Source organism: Haemaphysalis longicornis, unplaced genomic scaffold (assembly GCF_048455015.1).
Source record: "Haemaphysalis longicornis isolate Haplotype H1 unplaced genomic scaffold, Haemaphysalis longicornis Haplotype H1 scaffold_7, whole genome shotgun sequence".
Taxonomy (NCBI): Eukaryota; Metazoa; Arthropoda; class Arachnida; order Ixodida; family Ixodidae; genus Haemaphysalis; species Haemaphysalis longicornis.
This window is the reverse complement of record NW_027526422.1, coordinates 98,511,877-98,531,168: the sequence shown is the minus strand read 5'-3', so window position 1 is coordinate 98,531,168 and position 19,292 is coordinate 98,511,877. Positions and strand designations below refer to the sequence as shown.

Sequence of the window (19,292 nt, the reverse complement as noted above, 5' to 3'; positions counted from 1 at the left end):
AGGCGAGCCTCTCAAGGCTCTGCACGTAAAAGTGCATCTAGATTCGGCATTTTGTGGCATATATTCGTTGAGAATCCTCTCAGGGATGTCGGTGACTTCACCGCAGGAATAAGACGAAACAGAAGATGTTGACACAACGTGTCTAACCATCATCATCAACAACGACCGTATCATCATCAATGTGTATCACGCGCCCACCGGCCCAGAGAAGGAAAGCTGAAGACGTTGATCCACGTAACGCAGACATGGTAGCCGTCACCCTCGGGATCCTCCTCGCGGTATCGACCTGGCTCACGGCTGCGCTCAGGCCCGACTGCCATCAGAAGCCGCAACACACGCTGTGCCTCCGCCCCAACCCGGCGTGCCAGCACATCAGCCGCGGAGTAGACGCCGCTGCGCGAGCCCGCATTCTGGAGCTCCACAACGACTACCGCAGCCTGGTGGCCAAGGGTCAGCTCCAGGGATTCCCGCCAGCCGCCGACCTGCAGGAGCTGCTCTGGGACGAAGAGCTGGCCGAGGTGGCGCAGGTGCGTACATGCAGGCCATTGCACGTCATTTGTCATGGCACGACTGCCCTTTCACAACGTTGCACCGAGACCCTTATCAACCGTGCTGTTTGGTGATTGGCGATTATTATCAATGACGACTAACACAGGAGGAGGAGGAGGTGCTAATATTTTTATGCCTCGAGTATGCGAACCAACTTCTTTACATGGTGTTTACAACTGTTATCAAAATAAGTGAGTTACGAGTGTATATTATTTTGAGAGTTTTCGTCGCACGTTGGAGATCCCAATATTCTCAAAATAATCAAGAGCCCTCCCCTTCGGCGTCCCTTAAAATAGCTCGGGCGTCGCGTCGGTGCATTAAGTCCTCCCCCCCCCCCAAACCCCCCCCCCACCCCCGAAAACAAATATGGACTAACTTTTCCCCAGGTAATCACTTTGAAACCCTCTGGCACTGGAAGCTCCTCGTTTGTCTTTGATATCTTCACATAACTCCGTTTGTAAATAAGGTTCTTCGTTTTCTGTTATAGTAATGAGTTTTAGATGCGACTGCATCTCATTCACTCACCTTGTCCCTCCATACAGCGTTGTTGTTGTCCGTCCACACCCCTCCCCCATTCTCCTCGCCGCGCGATCTGCGCTCTCCGCCGCTTATCCCCTCTCCTCTCCGATAGCGAACACTCTCTCGCAGGGGGCATTGAATTGGATTCGATTGGATTGGCTTGGCTTGGCTTGGATTGGATTGGATTAAAGGGGATTGTGTTGGATTGTGTTGCGTCATAGCCGCGCCACGTTGCGTCATAGCCGCAACAGGGGGTTCACGGCACGTTTCACGCGATGGGAGAATCAACCTAACGGAAACAACAACGGAACCCCCTATGCTTCCCATCTACACAGGGGTTCCCGCGAGGGGAGGTGGGAGAAATTTTTTGTCTAAGATCTCTTCCTGAGTTCACTATCTGTAGCGCCTGACATTCATATAGTTGTCATTCAGCATACCAGCGATTTGTACCCCTTTTTGGTGAAGACCGCGAGCATGCTCTAAATGTGAATTTTAAGTCGCGCTTCCTGTGTCTTGTTGACTGCAAGTTTGGTTTGTGCCTGTTTATGCCCAGGAAAGTTTCATAATCATGTTGCAACTGTGCAGTTAGTTGTGGCTGGGTATACGCCGTGTAATTTTACGATCGCAGGGAATGCTCCGAACAGGGCTGTATTCAATCGATTACAAGTTTTCTTCATTGGGTCTTTGCCATAAGTGTTACCGGGGCGGTAAAAACGCAACGCAAAGCTACGGTGAATTGGGCCCTACGTTTACAGAAAAAATTGTGGTTTATCCCTCTCTCATAGGAATCGGTAAAGCAGGAAAGTGCAATGTGCCTTCACCGGGGTAGCTGAATATTCATTGTGCATGGATATGTACTTGCATATCGCTATCTATATTTCCTCGATATGGCACCGTTAGCCGCATCAACATGAAATACTGGATTACACGCGCCAGAGCATCGCGTAAATCCGAATGAAATCCGAGTTGCTCGCAAACCATGCGCACGAAACCAAACCGGTTGCCAGCGAAGTCATTGTCCGCTACTGCGAAAAGAGCATGATTTGCGGTTCGGCAGCAGCCTTTTAGTTGTGCTTGGAGAGCGACGTCCTCCTGGAGGGTCGCTGATCCGGTTCTTCTCTTTGGCGTGTACGGCGGACGCTTGCGTTGCGACTACCTGAGCTTGTGGAACGCGAGAGGCAGAGTTCGTGTAGCTTTGACCGTGAATATGTGAACGTGGTCCGCTTCCCGCTGGCGTCTCTCTCTTTGCACCAAAGTAGTCAGGAGGACAACATTCGCCAGTCAGCGTTGCCCTTTCTGCCTTAATGAAACAAATTTAATTCATGGGGCCACGGTATTCCTCCGCCGTGCACGAAGCAGTCACACTCGTAGCATAGGCGGCGGATAAACACCACATACCGAGGCGCCAACTATCAGCGCTCATTAGCGCCATGACGCACTACTTCGCTTCACCTCTTCTAGACCGAAGCACCATCTGAATGGATTAGTTGGCCCCTTGGATGGGGTGGTATAGGGAAGGGTATAAGGCGCGTTCGTAGAGGTCTACAGGCATGAGTTCATTGCCCAGTAGACAGAGTGTCCCACACCTCGCGTTACGGCCAAAGTGATCGTGGGCTTTAAACCCAGCTCCGCCGCGTCAGTGGACCTTTTTCTGGAGGTGTCATTTCCGTGACAGATATGACGTCGGTGAGGCCTTGCTTGCTGTATCCTGTATTAAAACACTTTCGTGTTAAAAGACGCGAAAGAGGACTCTAGTCCTAATAGCTCAGCAGGTACGCATTTGATTCACCTAAGCAACCCTCTCGCATCCAGCTTGAGTATACGGAGGAAAAACGCCAAATAGAAATGTTCATCGAAGCGTTAAAGTATTTCAGAACGCAAAATAAATACGTGCAGAGAAATGTGCCCTATTTTGAGAGGTGAGGAGAGAGAATGAGAGTAAGCATTTATTTCGCAATGCATGTCCGGTTCCATGCTCCATGAGGTTGAAATCAAAACTCTCCTCGGATGGTGAGGAAATGGCCAAGAAGGGTTGTCCACGACGAGGCCCAAGTGGGCAACCGATGAAGATGGAGCAGGGTCTTTGCTCACGTCCTCAAGATTGCCGGATCATACAAAGTTAGCTCCACTACGACCTCTCACACCGCGACTAACAGACTATAAAATGAAGATCAAGGGTCACGTAATGCTTAATAAACCTTCAGTAGGTTGATTCAGCCTAAGCTGTGAAGTTTGTTAATTCTAGTGCTTCTGTGTTCTTTCCGGGGGTCCTGGCCTGTTTGAGCTGATAAGAGATGGTCAGCATGCCTTCTTGCAGCTTCGGTGTCAGTTGTGTGGTGTTATTGCATCTGTCACTCCTATTTTAGGCCATAACGCACCGGTGGAGAGACGTTCACCGAAAGTTTAAGACAACGAGAACATTCAATAGTACGGTTTTGTACGAGACGCAAAGTTGTTACGGAAGCCGTGTCTCAACCATTCGGAAAAAATTACTGCTTGAGATGACCGTAGTTGCACATGGGCAAACACTCGCCCGTGGTGTAATCCACTTTTAGCGTAATATAATTGTTGGACCTCTGGGTCCTCCAGCTGCGGCGCGATACTCAGAAAGCGGAGCGACACGTCGTGATCTGATGAGGCTTTAATGGAACTAGAAGAAGAAGTGGAGCGAGCCGACGCAGCCACGAGAGCATGCGGCAGCTCGTGAAAAGCAGCATGAAATGATGATGATAAGTGTCTTCTGCTAGGAGCGAGGAAGTCACAACAGTCTCCCCCGCCGGCAGATGACGCTAGGTGGCTTCCAAAGGGTGGAGTAGCTGTACGGGGCGCTTGACGGTAGTGCCGCAGGGCAAACGGAGATAGCAGGATCTGACAATGCCGTCTCGTCCGGCGATCAACTCTTCGATTCGCGCCAAAGTCCACAGTTGTCTTGGACGCTGTCGTTCACCTAGTAGAACAATACGGTCCTTCTTCAATAAATCTGTCCTTCTAGCTTTGTTGGATGAGAAATTCCGAAGCTCATTAAGGTACTCTTTTAACCAACGTGACCAGAAGGCTTGCAAATCTTCTTCTCTTTTGCGCCAAAGATTCTTTAGTTGATCGGTGGTCGAGTCGGTGTTGATTGTTGGATCGTACGGTGGTAATGCTGTCAGTCGCCTTCCGACGAGAAAGTCTGCTGGAGACAGAGGATATGGTTCCTGAACGTCATTGAAAACGTAAGTTAAAGGCCGCGAATTCACGACGGCCTCCACTTCTGTTAGTAACGTGGACAACTCTGTCTCATTTACAAGCCGCCGTCCAAGCATCTTCTTTAAACAGGTTTTTACAGACCGTACGAGCCTCTCGTAAAACCCACCCCACCAGGGAGCGCTCGGGCATATGAATTTCCATTCAATTGCTGAGGATGAGAAGAAGGCAAGCACGTCGGGGTTTCTAATCGTTCTCCAAAGCTTCTGAAGTTCCTTGGAGGTCTTGACAAATGTTCGTGCATTATCACTATACACAGTTTGACAGAGACCACGTCTGGATATGAACCTCCGCAGGGCGCACAGGAAACTTTCCGTCGTCATGTCTGCCACTAATTCCAAGTGAACAGCCCTTGTTGCTGCGCACGTAAAAAGGGCGACATAGGAGCGCTTCTGGCAATGCGATTTGATGTACAGGGGTCCCGCAAAGTCGACTCCGGTCACCAGAAATGGAGAAGCTTGCTTAAAGCGGTCTTTGGGCAGCGAAGGTGACACTTGCTCGACTGGTTTAGCTTGGAGGCGTTGACAGACGACACACCGCCGTATTGCCTTCTTCACCGACTGCCTCGCATTCAGAATCCAGAATCGTTCCCGGACTTGTGTCAGAGTATCTCGGACTCCTCCATGGAAGACTGTTGCATGAGCATGATGGATTATCAATTTCCCGAGGTGAGAGTCCTTCGGCAGTAGGATAGGATGTCGAGAGCAGTAAGAGTCGTCAGCATTCTCTGCTCTTCCTTGGACTCGAAGTAACCCGTCGTCGTCGAAAAACAGTCTCAACTGCCCGATGGGACTTTGTGCGGGAAACGGTTTCAAGGTAGCGACGCAATCTGCTTCAGCACTGAAGTGAGTTCTTTGCTCGATGCGAAGCAAGTAGCGCTCTGCTTGCTGAACTTCTTCCGCAGACAGGTCCCCACTTCTATCACTTTCTTTCTTTAGTTTCTTTACATATCGTAGGATCCATGCCGTCACACGTAGAAGTTTTGTGAGACTGCTGAACCGTTCACATTCAATAAGCGATGGCACCGACGGTCTGGTATTAACAGCGTAAGCATTAACTTCTGGTGGTCGCGTCTCAATTTCATCCAAGCTTGAGTCTTCGATGTCCATCTTCTCACCAAACTCCGGCCATAAATCTGAAGGACTGGCAAGCCATCTAGGTCCATGCCACCATAAATGTGACCGGCTCAGTCTGTGCGCTGACAAACCTCGTGTGAGCAAATCCGCCGGGTTCTCTTTACCAGGACAGAATCTCCACCGCGTTTTGTCCGTTAACGTGTGGATTTCTTGCGTGCGGTTTCGCACAAACGCCTTCCAGGAGGTGGGGTCTTTGCTTATCCAGCAGAGTGTAATCTGGGAATCTGACCAAAATGTTGTGTCGACAATGCCGAGGTCACAGTTCTTGACGAAGTAGTCGTACATGCGGGACGCAAGCAAAGCCGACATCAATTCCAACCTCGCTAGGGTGACCTTCTTTAACGGCGCAACTCTCGTCTTCGCGAACAGTAAGATTGTGGTGACGGCACCGCTGGCGTCGACTGTTCGGAGGTAGGCTACAGCCCCGTAAGCCGACTCACTTGCGTCCGAAAAAATGTGAAGGTCTGATTTCTGGTAAGGGCCTTCACCGCCGGCTGCTAGGAACCTGGGAATCCGAAGATCCTGAAGCATGGCGACCTCTTTGCTCCATTTCAGCCAGACAGAAGACAAGTTGTGTGGTAAGGGGTCATCCCAGTCGAGGTTTTCCTTCCATAGATCTTGTAGGAAGATTTTAGCCCGCACTAAAAAGGGCGACAAAAACCCCAGGGGATCGTAGATCCTTGCCACCGCCTGAAGCACGAACCGTTTGGTGCATTGATGCTCCTTGATGAAGTGAAGGATTCCTTCCGGTTTGAAAGAAAAGGTGTCCGACTGCTTGTTCCAATGTAGTCCCAACACTTTCAGAGTCCCAGAGGGCGAGCAAAGGGATTTTTCCGCCGAAGTCATTCCTTGTTCGAACTCTGCAGCTACAACAGGGTCGTTGCTGGCCCATTTTCGAATATTCATGGAAGCTTCACGGAAAATCTCCAATATTTCCCTATGCATCTGGATCGCGTTTTCAGTGGTATCGGCTCCAATCAGGAGGTCGTCCATGTACATCGAGTCTTGTAGGAGTCGAGCTGTCACTGGGAACCGATTCTCTACGGAGCGAAAATGGTGCTTCAATGTAGCTGCCAGTAGGAAAGGACTCGAAGTGGCTCCAAAGGGCACCCGAGTCATTCTCCAGACGTCTAGTTCTGGTAATGGCTGACCTGCTTTCGGTGATGTCCTGAACCACAAGAAGCGAAGCACATCTCTGTCTGATTCCCGGAGGCCAATCTGGAGGAACGCCTTTTCAATGTCGGCAATCATGGCAACTTTGTACCGTCGGAAACGGAGTAATAGCCTTGCTACGTCGGGAATTAGACTCGGGCCGGCTTCTAGGTTCTCGTTCAACGACTTCGCACCCGATTCGTGAGATGACGCGTCGAACACGATGCGCACTTTTGTTGTAGTTCGGTCCTCACGTATTACAGCTCGATGCGGCATGTAATATAGTCTTTCTGAAGACTGCCCTTTTGTTGGTGGTACTCTTTCCGCAGATCCCTCCTTGAGGTATTCTCGAATAGTCGAGTCGTATCTTTCTAGGAGCTCAGGGTCTCTGTTGAGCTTGTTCATCAAACTGTGCAGACGCTTGTTTGCAACAGCGTAATTATCACACAGATCGACCCTCTCCCTCCATGGTAACGCGACTTCGTATCGCTGGCCTTTCTTCGAGATGTTGTCTTCGAAATTCGTCAGCACTGAATCATTGCTCATCGCTCGTTCTTCTTCGGCCTTGATTCCGATGCTTTCAAGGTCCCAGAACCGAGTCAAAAGTTTTGAGATCTCTTGATCTTCAACAGATGTTCGAAGAACAACAACGTTGGCACACTGAATGATGTCGGCTGCAGCAGGCAGTGGACCTTGAACAGTCCATCCTAGTTTGGTCTCTACGGCCTTCAACTTTCCATGCACAGGCCTCACTGCACCGGTCACTATCTCCCAATAATAATCTGACCCAATGAGGACCGCAATATGTTTATCCTCCACTCCTTGTACCGAAAGAGCCTTCGTATCGATGTGCATATTATTCATCTCCCTTACAACTCTTTCTTCTGGTACAGGGATGCTTTCGCTGCAAATCGTGTCCACTTCCAGGGCTTCGATGCTGACTGGACGTTTGTTGTCTGCAGCGAAAAGGATAACTCGCACCTTCTTCATCGTTTTCCGTGTGTGTTGACCTCCAAACACGCCAACGGTAAGCGTCTCCTCTTCAAGCGGTTCGCAACCCAGTCTCTGAGCAGCATTCGCAGTAATAAAGCTTCGCTGACTTCCTCCATCGAAGAGAACTCGGTAGCGCCCGGATGTTGTCGTGCCTGCTATTTTCGCTGTGAGAGTCTGCAGCAGCACGACTGAGCCCGCTTGCTTTGAGACCAAGTTGACAGGGGTCGAAGTAACGTTGCCATCGTCGTTCTTAGTGCTGTCTGAGGCACACACGGACGTTACATGCCTCTTCGAGCACTTGCCACATTTAGGCTGGCTTCTGCACTGTTTAACCATGTGGCCCTTCTTGATGCAACGGAAACATCTTCCGGCTTTGGCGAGCATCTGCTTTTTGCGTGATAGGCTCAGTTCCTTGGAATCGCAGGCATCGGCAGAGTGCTTTCCAGAGTGGCAAAAAAAGCACCGCTGCGGGTCGGTCGCTGAGCCTTGCAGCGCAGAGGTTGTAGAGAGGTCACGCGGATGGTTGGCTTTACGTCCATCTTCTGGGGTGCGATGAATTTTCTGTGCGGTGTTTTCAGCAACGGCTTCTCGACACATGAGCTGATGTTGGAAGAATTCCAAGAGCAATTGAAGCTCCTGGTCGGGCTGGCCCGTTTGACCGGTCGAGTCGCCGAGTTCGTTTAACGAAGCATCAACTGTGGAACGTGACGTCTTTAGCCCCTCATGGAACCGCAGGACCATGTCTGTCGGTAGAACCCTTAGCAGGATTTCCCGAAGCATGGTGCAGTATGTCGTGGAGCTCGTGCCAAGTGCCTTGAGGCTGCGAATGTGCACCTGGACCCGATCGTAAAGTTGCCTCAGTTGTCGGACGTCGGATGACGATGACACCGGCTTCAAGTCCAGGAGGCCTCGCAGATGATCTTGCACGATGATGCGGTCATCTCCGAAGCGCTGTTTCAGGATCTCGATGGCGTCCTTGTAACAGCCATCGGTAGCTTGCAATCCGGCTATGGCTGATGCAGCTGCTCCGGTCACGAGGCTGCTCAAGTAGTTAAACTTGTCAGCCGTGCTGAGCTCGTCGTTGTTGTGGACGGCTGCCGAAAACTGTGTCCAGAATCGCTGCCACGACCTGCGGTTCCCGTCAAATTTGAGGAGCTCTAGCTGAGGAAGCTTGCATTTGCCAGTCGGTGATGGGTGGACGGTCGTCGGACGTGGCGTTGAAGACCGGGACTCTTGCAGCTTGAGCCGAAGGTTCGCGGTAGCGCTTACAACCTTGTCGCGGTATTGTCCCGCGTCTGTCGTCTCGCTGTCTACTAGGTCCTCCGGTGTCTCTTCAAAGATCGCCTCGTCCAACTTCTCTATCTGGCCATAGAATGCATTAATTCGTTCGAGCAGTACACTCACCGCTCCTGCCGTCGCCTCTCTGTTTCCACTTATGTGGCCTTCCGCTTCTGTTAGAAGGCCATCAAGTTGCGCCCGTAGGCTGCGGCGTCGTCGAAGCTGTCGTTCCATTCGGTCGCACGCAGCTGGGAACTCGCCAAGATCGCAGGCGCCGCGTCTTTTTCTGGGCTTTCGCGGCTCCGTGCGTCGATGGGCTTGGCGTCGTCTAGAAGTCCCGGGTTTCGGCACCATGTGTTGGACCTCTGGGTCCTCCAGCTGCGGCGCGATACTCAGAAAGCGGAGCGACACGTCGTGATCTGATGAGGCTTTAATGGAACTAGAAGAAGAAGTGGAGCGAGCCGACGCAGCCACGAGAGCATGCGGCAGCTCGTGAAAAGCAGCATGAAATGATGATGATAAGTGTCTTCTGCTAGGAGCGAGGAAGTCACAACAATAATGTATTGTTGTGATGTCCCTCACTCCAAACTGAATTTAGGGTGACAAATCTTGCCACGTGTTCAGCAACCGAGTGTTGCTACCAGTGTCATCATTTAAATCTGTTGTAGAGATATCGTGGAGCAGTAGACGATAGTACATCAGTCGTTCCCTCATGGGTTGCTAGATGCAGTGGCTATCCAGGATTTTATCTCAAGGTAGGGAGGGCAGAGCCATTGCATAAGAAAAGTGAGAACATATAACTAGCAAAAAGAACAACGAAACAATGGGAACTAAGAAAGCCCAAAAGAGAATGTATATGTAAACAGAACTTCGGCATGATGCCGTACTCTGCAGAACATCTATTGTTTTAAAGGTTTTTCAGCTGTGAAAGTGTAAAGTTGCAAATCGTCATGCTGAGAGTAGACATCGGAGCCTCAGATAGCTGGTGCGTAGAGGAGATAGCAAAATAATTATCAGTAATTATCTAGCGATCGGCAGAATTAGTCCCTCGGAATAGCCAATTTCTGGAGAGTGACACCTCATCGCCCCTCCTCCTCCCGTAGCCTAGTGTCCAGATGCTAATAACGTGTTATAGTAACGGCACTGCACGCTTACTGCAGGCTCACGCAGAACTCTGCACGGACACCCAGGGAGTAGGCAAATTGGAGCACGACATTGACAGAAGCACGACGACGTTTCTCAAGGTGGGACAAAACCTGGCTGGCAGTGCGAGCAGCGCCATAAATCCGGTAGACTGGGATGACTCCGTGAAGACGTGGTTCAACGAATACACGAACTACCCGCCGAACCGAGTTGCTGCGTATGACCAGTCGGGGATCAGTAAAGCAATCGGTCACTTCACACAGGTGATCTGGGAAAGGTCCCGCTACGTCGGCTGCGGCTACCTGCAATACTACGTACCCAACAGCATTTATAAAGACGTGAAGCTCTACACGTGCAACTACGGGCCAGCCGGTAACTCCCTGGGGCTGCCTGTCTACCAGGAGGGACGAACGTGCAGCGCCTGCCCACAGCCGACCACGTGCAACCAGAGCTCGGGGCTGTGCTTTGATGACCAGTCCTCGCGTCGTGATATTCGCCCTTGCAGCATCGACGTCGAAAACCGCGGTGATGAAGACGCTGGGGGTGGCGAAGAGCACGATGATGAAGAGGCTGTGGGCGACGATGCATCGACGTCGTCTTTATGGTATTGGCTACCCCTCTTCGTTGGTCTTCTCGTAGGGCTAGCGGTTTGCACTGCTGGTATGGTGTGGAGTTTCAGGCGATACGCCGCTACCGAGCACGTCGCAGCGCCGCAGCCCGGAGATAAGACGGCAGCAACTGGTGAAAGCCAAATGTCGACCCAGCAATAAATGCCTAGCACTAAACTGGTGCCGTAACTCTGCAGTACAAATATAAGGAGATGTACACGCCTGCTTTGTGGCTGTCCGACAAAGTTAACAGCAGGCGTCTTGGGATTTGAAGTAAAAGGCTTCAAAAGACTTTCATGGATCTCCACGCCGTGTGTAGATCGCCATTTGGGAATCTTCATTTCTGGCTGCTCCAAAACCCCCTTTTTTACAAAGAGAACTACAAATATTATAGCGACAAGCGAAAATCCGTGCCATTTACAATAAAAGCTCGGACAAAAGCTGGTGCTTTTCGCTACTCTCGTCTGCTTTCAAACCCTAATGACCTGCCGAGTAGTCTTCCGGCTTCATGAAGGAATGAAATCAATGTAGCAGATAGTCGTGTCGTTTGGAATGCAAAAAAGGTAGTGAAATCTAATTTAAATGTTACCTAATTACGCCAAAAAAGCGCATGTGTTCTCCCACAAGCGCACTAGGACTTCTCCCGCGCGGCTTCAGTGATGCGGAGAACTTTCAAGCTGCGTAGATATGTTATAACGTATTGACAAATAAGCATGTTTATCAGGGGCGTAGCGAGAAGTGGTGCTTATGGGCCTTCATCCCCCCACCGAAACTTTGTCGCGCTGTCATGCACCGCGAACAAGGCATTCACCTGCGCCTGAAACCATAGTAGGATTTCGTCTAGAACCCCAGGAATCAGGTCTGGAAAGCGCACCCACTGTCCCTTGGTAGCCCGTTTTCCCTCTTGGCATATATCTGCTATGCAAGGTTTTTATCCCCGGGGATGGGTGTGAGCGCGCACTTCGCGGGCTCCATCGCAGGCCTGGATCGCCGCCGGAAACCAGTGCTCTAACGACTTCGGACTTCGTTCACGCTCCCTTCACCTCGCGGGGCTAAAGTATGTGTCAATTTTGTTCCCTCCGGGTTATTTTAACATTGAAGTGTTTTATTCCCGGATACATGAAGATTTTGCTGACTTATATCCGTCACGAAGTGACGCCAGTACAACGAAGCGAGCGGCCTGTAAATGGTGCACCCCTACAAACAGGGTCTTATTGCGGGGAAGCAACCTTTGGTATTATGGTTGTTTGTTTATCGGTTTTATATTTTAACACGAACGTGTTTTATGCTGGGATACGCCTAGATTTCGCTGACGTCATATCCGTCACGGAAATGACGCCAGTACACCTTTGCCGAAGCGACCCGCCAGCAGGACGTCGCTCACCAAGCACACCCACAAGGCAGCCGCCGACCCGCAAATGATATTCCGCTGCAGATTTCACTGCACATTTGACTTTTTTTGTTTTACTGATTCCTATGACAGAGGAATCAACCACATTTTTTTTTAGTTTCTTTCACGGGTTCTTCTCCTTTTGGTGACGTCGAGCGAACGACGGGACACCCCTTTTGTCAAGCCCGCCCATGTGCGTGCCAGTGCTTTCGCGCGTAATTACCAGTTCCCTCTCGGGGTGAGATACGTGTTCCATTAGAGATTCGACAGCGCATCCGAGTTCTACCGATACCAAGAAACATGCACCCCGTTCATAACAAGGCACGCCGCATGGCTAGAGCTAAATTCGTCAACGCCAAGTATGGAAATAACCAAACAAGATTTAGCGACGCAGCCATATATCCTAATCAACCAGCACATGCCGTCTGCGTTGTTAACGCGGCCGGTCAGGAAATGACAGCTATGACTGTGTGTACAGCCTCAACAGAAGCTGCAGAGGAAGTTGCAATTGCCCTGGCTGCCACGACCAGCAAGGACTTTATAACTGTACTAACTGACTCGCAAGCGGCATGTCGAAGTTATCAGCGGGGCGCATCTCTACACCAGCACTGACCATTCTGAAAAATATTGCAGAGCTACCTGATTGGGAAATCGTCTGGGTTCCTGGGCATGAATCCATCGACGGTAATGAGGCGGCTCACACCACTGCCCGCGCGTACATACACTGGGCCATTACCCGAGACGGAATGTTCTCCGCTGACACCAAAACGCACCGACTTCTCCGGTACTGAGACGTCCTGGGACATTATAGGCTCGGCAGAAGAGTATTCCCACCACCTCATCCTCAATTAAGCAGAGAAGAAGCCACAACTCTTCGGCGATTGCAGACAAATTCTTATCCCCACAGCACCCTCCTCCATTCCATCTACCCGACTCAGTATCCCTCCCTTTGCAATCTGTGTCCAACGCCGGGCACCCTGTACCACCAGGTATGGGAGTGCCAAAAAACTCCAAACCTACCCCCAATCCCCTTCCCAACTTTTGAGCAGTGCATGGCTCGTCTGGTCGATCCGGACCTTGGACACCAGCAAGAACTGGTCAAGAGGGCCTGGACGGCAAGTCGCAGCCTGGGTATCCCGGAATAAGGATGCCCTCCACCGGGCGAGTGCCCTGCCATCAGCACTTATGCTCAATAAATGTTTATACTCCTCCTCTTCCTCGGGGTGTCATCGGTCGCCTCTTAGCGTTACGTTGAAAAACCAGGGGTGCGTTCCTTTTAGGTGCAGATCACTTTAGGTCGAGTCCCCTGACCTTCCTTCGAGAAGACATCGTTTTCATGCATTCTTTTCAGTACTGAGACCTTTTCGGTATGTGTCGTGTTTATTTGTTCAGTGGACCCTTCACTTACATCGGGTACAAGACTCATGTCTTACCGCTAGGGCAGCCTTCAATTAAACATTCGATTTAATATTTCAGGCATCTTTGTTTGTAATTCTACCAATATGGTCCTGTTGCATCACGACGCCAGTGGCCTAAACGCACCTCCCTATTTGAGTGGCTATCGATAGTTTCCTTTTTTCCTGGATTCACTGTCTTTCTATGTGTGGAGTGAACTTGATGTGCTCGAAGAATTTTTTTTTTTTGCCTTGTTTTGTGCACTCTCTACGTGGACAGTTGCTGAGATATGTGTGTTAACTGCAGCTTTCAAATTTCAGTATCCCGTTGCCAGGTATTCTGTAAATATGTACAGTTTTTTGCAGTGAGAGGTTTGGTGCTCTGATCAAAATATAATGTAGCATTTCCCATTACACCCGTACATATTGAAGCAATTTTGCGCGAATAATTTTGGTGCAATTAGCCGCAATAGGCGGCGATTGACAAGTTGCTCCTAAGCAAAAAATTGGCTTATAAGACATCGGCTTTAGGATTTGTCCCTAACCGTCACATTTGTGTAAAATTTAAAAATATATTCTCGGATGAGAAAGCGACAATAAAATAAAACGTCCATTCACAAGTTGTTTGTGTATGGTTCTTTTCAAGTTTACAATATCCGCTGCATGCAATTCTCTGTTAGTTTTAGATTAATGTAGCACTTTACATCTATGTTCTTGCTTCCATAGTTGTTAAGCATATATGTTTTTATTTGTTGTTCATTTTCATATTTCTTTAAGTGCTGTTTCCCGTCATGTCGACAAAACGAAAAGTTGCACGCACTGATAGCAGTTGTGCCGCAATTCTCGAAACATACGGGTAAATATTGTCTTTCTTGTTCTTGACAGTGAGCAGGGTTTAAGAAGTCATCCGCAACCTGTAAAGTAAATCGGTGTCAGTTAATAGTCATGGAATTATTATACTTTTTCTTAATACCGTGAGAAATCATATAGAACACTCAGACACCCCCCCCCCCCCCCCCCCCGTCTACCACAGAAACATTTAAGTACGACCCTGATGATTACCTCGAAAATTATACTGTCAGGTTCCTGCATACTGCCATGGTTAGGATGCTTGAATTTATGTACCAGCTGGTGCGCCTCAACTAAGATCAAAATAATAGACAACCATTAGAAATGTTTGAAGGGTTGCATTATAAGAAATTACCGGTACACCTAAGCTTCTCGTGGCGGTCCCTTCTCACTGCGTTATGGCTCCGCGTTACTTCACAGAGCTTTGTGCTGCTGAGTTTTCTGGCTTCGAGCGCACGAAGCGCTTAAAACGACAAAGCAGCCGTACTTCGGCTTTCGATGTGAGTTTTATTGGCGGTATTTGTTATCAAAGTAGTATCAGAGCAAGTGCTGATAGCTCTTCGTTTTACAGTGCAACGCCATTTTCTTAAACGGATACAGTTACTTTCGGCTGTCGACGAGGCGGAGCTGGTGCAGAGGATGCCCAATGGGCTTTCGCTCTTGCTGCTGGTGTGTTTCCATACCTGACGTACTAAGCCCCCGACTTCAGTGAGAAGAAAAACAACAAAGATGAACATCATTAAGTAAAAATAAATTTTTTGGTCGCTTCCTAGTCCAGTGGTTCATAGACAATCGAAGAGCTGCCTGCTCTGTCAACCAAGATGATCTGGTCGTCGATGCGCAGGCTGGACAACATGCTCTCCAAAGCTCACGGCAAGGGTTGCGCCATCCTGTGAGTCAAGCGTTGCCCTTGGGAGGATTACCTACAGGACGAGGGCAGCATGTTGCAGATACATTTCGGCCCAGCTGTGAGGTTACGCAGCTCTGGGGACGCCGCGTTTTTTGGCCAACTCAGCAAAGGAACTCGGGTGTGAATGTCACGCGTCAAGAACTGCTCCAACTCTAATGAGGTAACCACATGCTGCAACAGCGATGAGACGCACGAAAAACGTAACTTAGTTGGCACAGCAAACAGGTAGCGGGGCTGCAGAGAGAAGCGAAAACTATACTCAGCGCCGACGGCGACGACCACCACAGCGAGGGTCCTTCACCGTCATGCGCGTTTTCCCGGCCAGAAGCAGCCCACAAGCGGGAGACGGCGACGTAGAATTGCGGCAGCATATATATTCTTTAACGACGAGAATCTTTGTGGACTACTTCAACGCGAAATTTTTTTTCTGTCGGTCTGTCTGTCTGTCTGTCTGTCTGTGACTCGATTCAGCCACCGGCCAAAGTGAAACAGATTATGGACAATAGGTTTAAATACCCACAGCCAAATGTAAACAGCTAAGTCCGGTTGGATTGTTCATAATTGCCAACATTGCTGATTCAAAGAAATATATTACGCTTCACTAGGTAAAGACACCAACACATAAGTGACCCTAATACATGAGGTTTTAAAACGACAGGATTTCCGACCATTTCGCGATAGCACAATTTTATTGCTGATTTGTTGAGTAGTAGGTGCTTTTCATGAAACGATAAGAGAGATTATAAAAAATCATGTGTAACTTCACAAAACTAGAGCATTTCATTGTCATGGTGTCTACGCTTCGTGCAGGTGGCTATAGTAGACAAAGCTGTCGTAATTGGGCTTCTGCTCGCTTTTGTGATCATGCACACGCACACACACGCACAAAATCTCGGTGGTTTGTAATTAAATTATTTCTACTTTAAAATCTACCTTCCAAAGAAACAGAAAATTAACAAACTTAAATTGGGCGTTTGACATGTCTATCAGTGGTGTCCCAATACCCCTAATGCCTGGTTTCCGGCCAGTTGGTGTAACATGTTTTGAAGGGATATTGCGCTGGGTATTGCTCACGATCAGGTACACAAAGAAACGTACACTCTCTCTTGAAGACGACGCACTAACAACTTCGAATTGTCGACGTTTTTTTAAGTTCGAAAGCGTTGAATGCTTTGCCTTTGCTTGCATCACGCGGCAGGAATATGGCCATCGAGCAAACAAGCCGGCGTCCGGCGTCGGAATTTGTAGTCTGTAGCTTGATTAACGTACGCCTAAATCTGGACACACTGGCGCTTTCACTTTTCGCCGCCCTCAAAACAACAACCGCCAGTACCGGGAATCGAACCCGTGTCCTTGGGTTCAGCAGCACATCGCTTCACCCGCTGAGCCACCGCAGAGAGTACCAAAGAGCAGCCCCGTGCCGCTGAAATGAATGGTCAATGCTTACGCCATTGTCTTTCGTTTCGTGTCAGCACTAAGACTCACAGACATCTGCCTAACCAGATGGCATCCGAAACCCACCGAAGTGTATTGGACTACAGTCACTCTTGTTTCCTGGGTTCTGTACGACCCCTAGAGTATTAGTAGTAGTACGAAACTTTATTGATCCAAGAAGTAGAAGTGGTTCTCCAGTACGGGAATCAAAGTGATGACCGGGCGACCGGTGCCCTAGATTGCAGAAGTTGCTCTTCGTCCAGGTGGTTGCTGCTGCTCAGGTTCTCCCGCAGCCAGAACTCGCACAATCTCGCCAAAGCAGAACGGCGACGGCCATCGCATTTAGTGATTGCTATTTCCTTATGTAAGCGTTGCGGTCAAAATTCGGTGATTAGCGATTTGTTGGCACGTGCAAAAATATGAGTCGAACTAGAAGCTCATGCGTTCAGCCCAATTTGTTCATAACATCGCACTCGCTTACGGTTAACAAAAGAAAACAATATACGATTGTGTATAGGCGGAAAGATAGAGCTTGTTCCAAAACGAGCCGAGCCGACATGGTGTGCTCAAAGCGCGGAACAACTCCCCAACATCGGCTCCCTCACGCTACAACAAAGACAAAGCCAGTCATTGCGTAGTAGTAGTGGACTGCACTCTGCTGGTTCTTGTCGCTCTCGGCGCATCTACGGGGCCGCTTTACCACGTATAGAGACCCACGACAGCGGAAAAGCCCGCCACAAACTCCGCCGCAGGACGAGACCAACGCGTAGTCTGGGATCCCGCCGCCACCGGAGGGCTGGGCTGGCTTTGGGGGTGTGAGTGGGACAGGTGGGTCCGGCAATAGATCATCCGGAGGTGGCTGGGTTCAGGGTCAAGGTGGTGGCTTAGGTGGAGGCGGTTGAGGTCGGGGTAGTTGAGGTCGGGGTCTGGGTGGCTGCACAGGAACCCCTCCAGCACTCGGCCCAGTATTCCGGTTGCACACCGTGTGGGGAGGGCAGGCGCTTCACGGGGCACCCTTCTTGTAGACAGGTCACGTTAAAACGTTGCCCTAGGGACCGTAGTTTCCAATGTGCAGCAAAATGTCGGTTCATGGGCGGCCGTGTACGCAGTATGGGAAGCCGCATCCCAGGTAGCGGGAATCTGCCCGAATCACTTTCGTTCAGTTGCCCGTTGGATCGGGGTCCTGAGTAAGGACGTAAGCGACTGTAAAGTTCACGGAGTAGTCCTTGGACTCGTTGAACAAGCCTTCCACCACGGCAACCCGGTTTTCTTGGAGTGGGTGGCCCATCCCGTACTCTGCAGCAATGTTTAGACTACTAGAGGAAACTTGGCCGGTGTCCGGTCCTCCGGCACATCGTGTTCCCGCTCTCCCATTTCTCGACTGCCAGTGCACAGCTGCGTACGCGCCTGCAGTGAAACACGACCACGCGTGGTTACACAATGTGCCAAGCAACGTGGTTCGAGCTAACGCAAATAACGCTTGACATCATTTCTGCTGCATGCCGTTACGGAAGCGATGCTAACCGCGGGAGCTAACGGAAGCTAACGGAAGCGATGCTTTCACCGTATAATCTTTGTTTAGCTCATCGCATCCGCTGCTCACTAACTAGGGGGCGATGCTCTCCTAGCGTTAAGCCGAGGAATATGAGTGCGATCATGATAGTAATAAACACCGTGGTGGAACGAGCATACCGCTGTTCACGTAGGTATGCGATTAACAGGATTTCAGCTCCTTTCACTTTCATTAGCGGAATAATATGCAGCACAGTAAAATTGGCCTCCTCCTATTTAGATACCGGGATGAGCCATCATCGGTCTCGATTCATGATCCGTGCCTTCATAAAGAATTGCGATGTTACACTGAAAATAATGAGCGTATTTTCGCATTAGCGTGCGTTTTCCCAGGGCTGGGAGGGATACCGCATACACGCATGAAGTAGACTCACCAGTGCTATAGCGGTCCGCGCGGATTTCATTAAGCGCGCAAACTGTGACAATATTACCCGTGCTGACGGTTATGGACACCGCTGGGTTTGGGGAAAGATGAGCCCCCCATAAAATGATTACGCTTGATTAACTGCGATGTCTGATGAACTCATGCATTTTTGCTGTTTATTGACCACCTGTGCAATAAAGGCGATATCTACACCGTGCACCTTTGTGCAATAAAACAAATATCCAATTTCTTCATGTAATTGCCGCAGCCTTCCTTTTCAATAAAATCTCCAAGAAATGTGCAAGGAGAATATTGCAACCTCTATACGGTGAATAATATTTTATCCCTTTACAACAAAAGCCAGGTAGCTTGGCAGAAATGTCTGTTTTTTTTTTACATTGATATGCAAGATACAGAACATTTGACGCGTAAGGGGCGATTCTTTCGTAAGGGGCTGCATCCCCGAATACAGGAAAGCACAAGGTCTCGTCTCCCACTACTAAATGCATTTATCCTGTTCTTTAAGCTCGCCTGATATCCCACTGCTTTAAATGGGAAGGTCAACGAATTCCCGGGTGCCTATAACCTAAAGTTACAACCAGGTTTAACTACAATCAAAGATTAAGGCCTTTTGTAATTGGGTAAATATTAATACTGAAGCCATTTAAACCGGAAATTGCCCTCCCTCTTGGCACATTATTTATGGTTGCGAAACACTCCGGTACATAAAAGGATAGCAGTTGTTTATGTGTCTG

The 19,292-nt window shown here is 49.6% G+C and overlaps 1 protein-coding gene across 1 annotated transcript; it reads left to right on the top strand.

The window, feature by feature from the left end:
* Nucleotides 1-245: 245 nt before the first annotated feature.
* On the top strand, nt 246-15,153 carry LOC144146428 (venom allergen 5-like). Its single transcript, XM_077678381.1, has 3 exons — nt 246-527; nt 10,034-10,620; nt 15,102-15,153. Exons 1-3 carry the CDS (start codon nt 246-248, stop codon nt 15,151-15,153), a joined length of 921 nt encoding a protein of 306 aa, XP_077534507.1.
* Nucleotides 15,154-19,292: the final 4,139 nt, after the last annotated feature.

Coding starts and splice junctions, on each gene's coding strand:
- LOC144146428 (XM_077678381.1), top strand. CDS start 246: ATGGTAGCCGTCACCCTCGGGATCCTCCTCGCGGTATCGACCTGGCTC. Junction 528..10,033: donor AGCTGGCCGAGGTGGCGCAG/GTGCGTACATGC, acceptor CGCTTACTGCAG/GCTCACGCAGAACTCTGCAC. Junction 10,621..15,101: donor GCATCGACGTCGTCTTTATG/GTATTGGCTACC, acceptor GTCGATGCGCAG/GCTGGACAACATGCTCTCCA.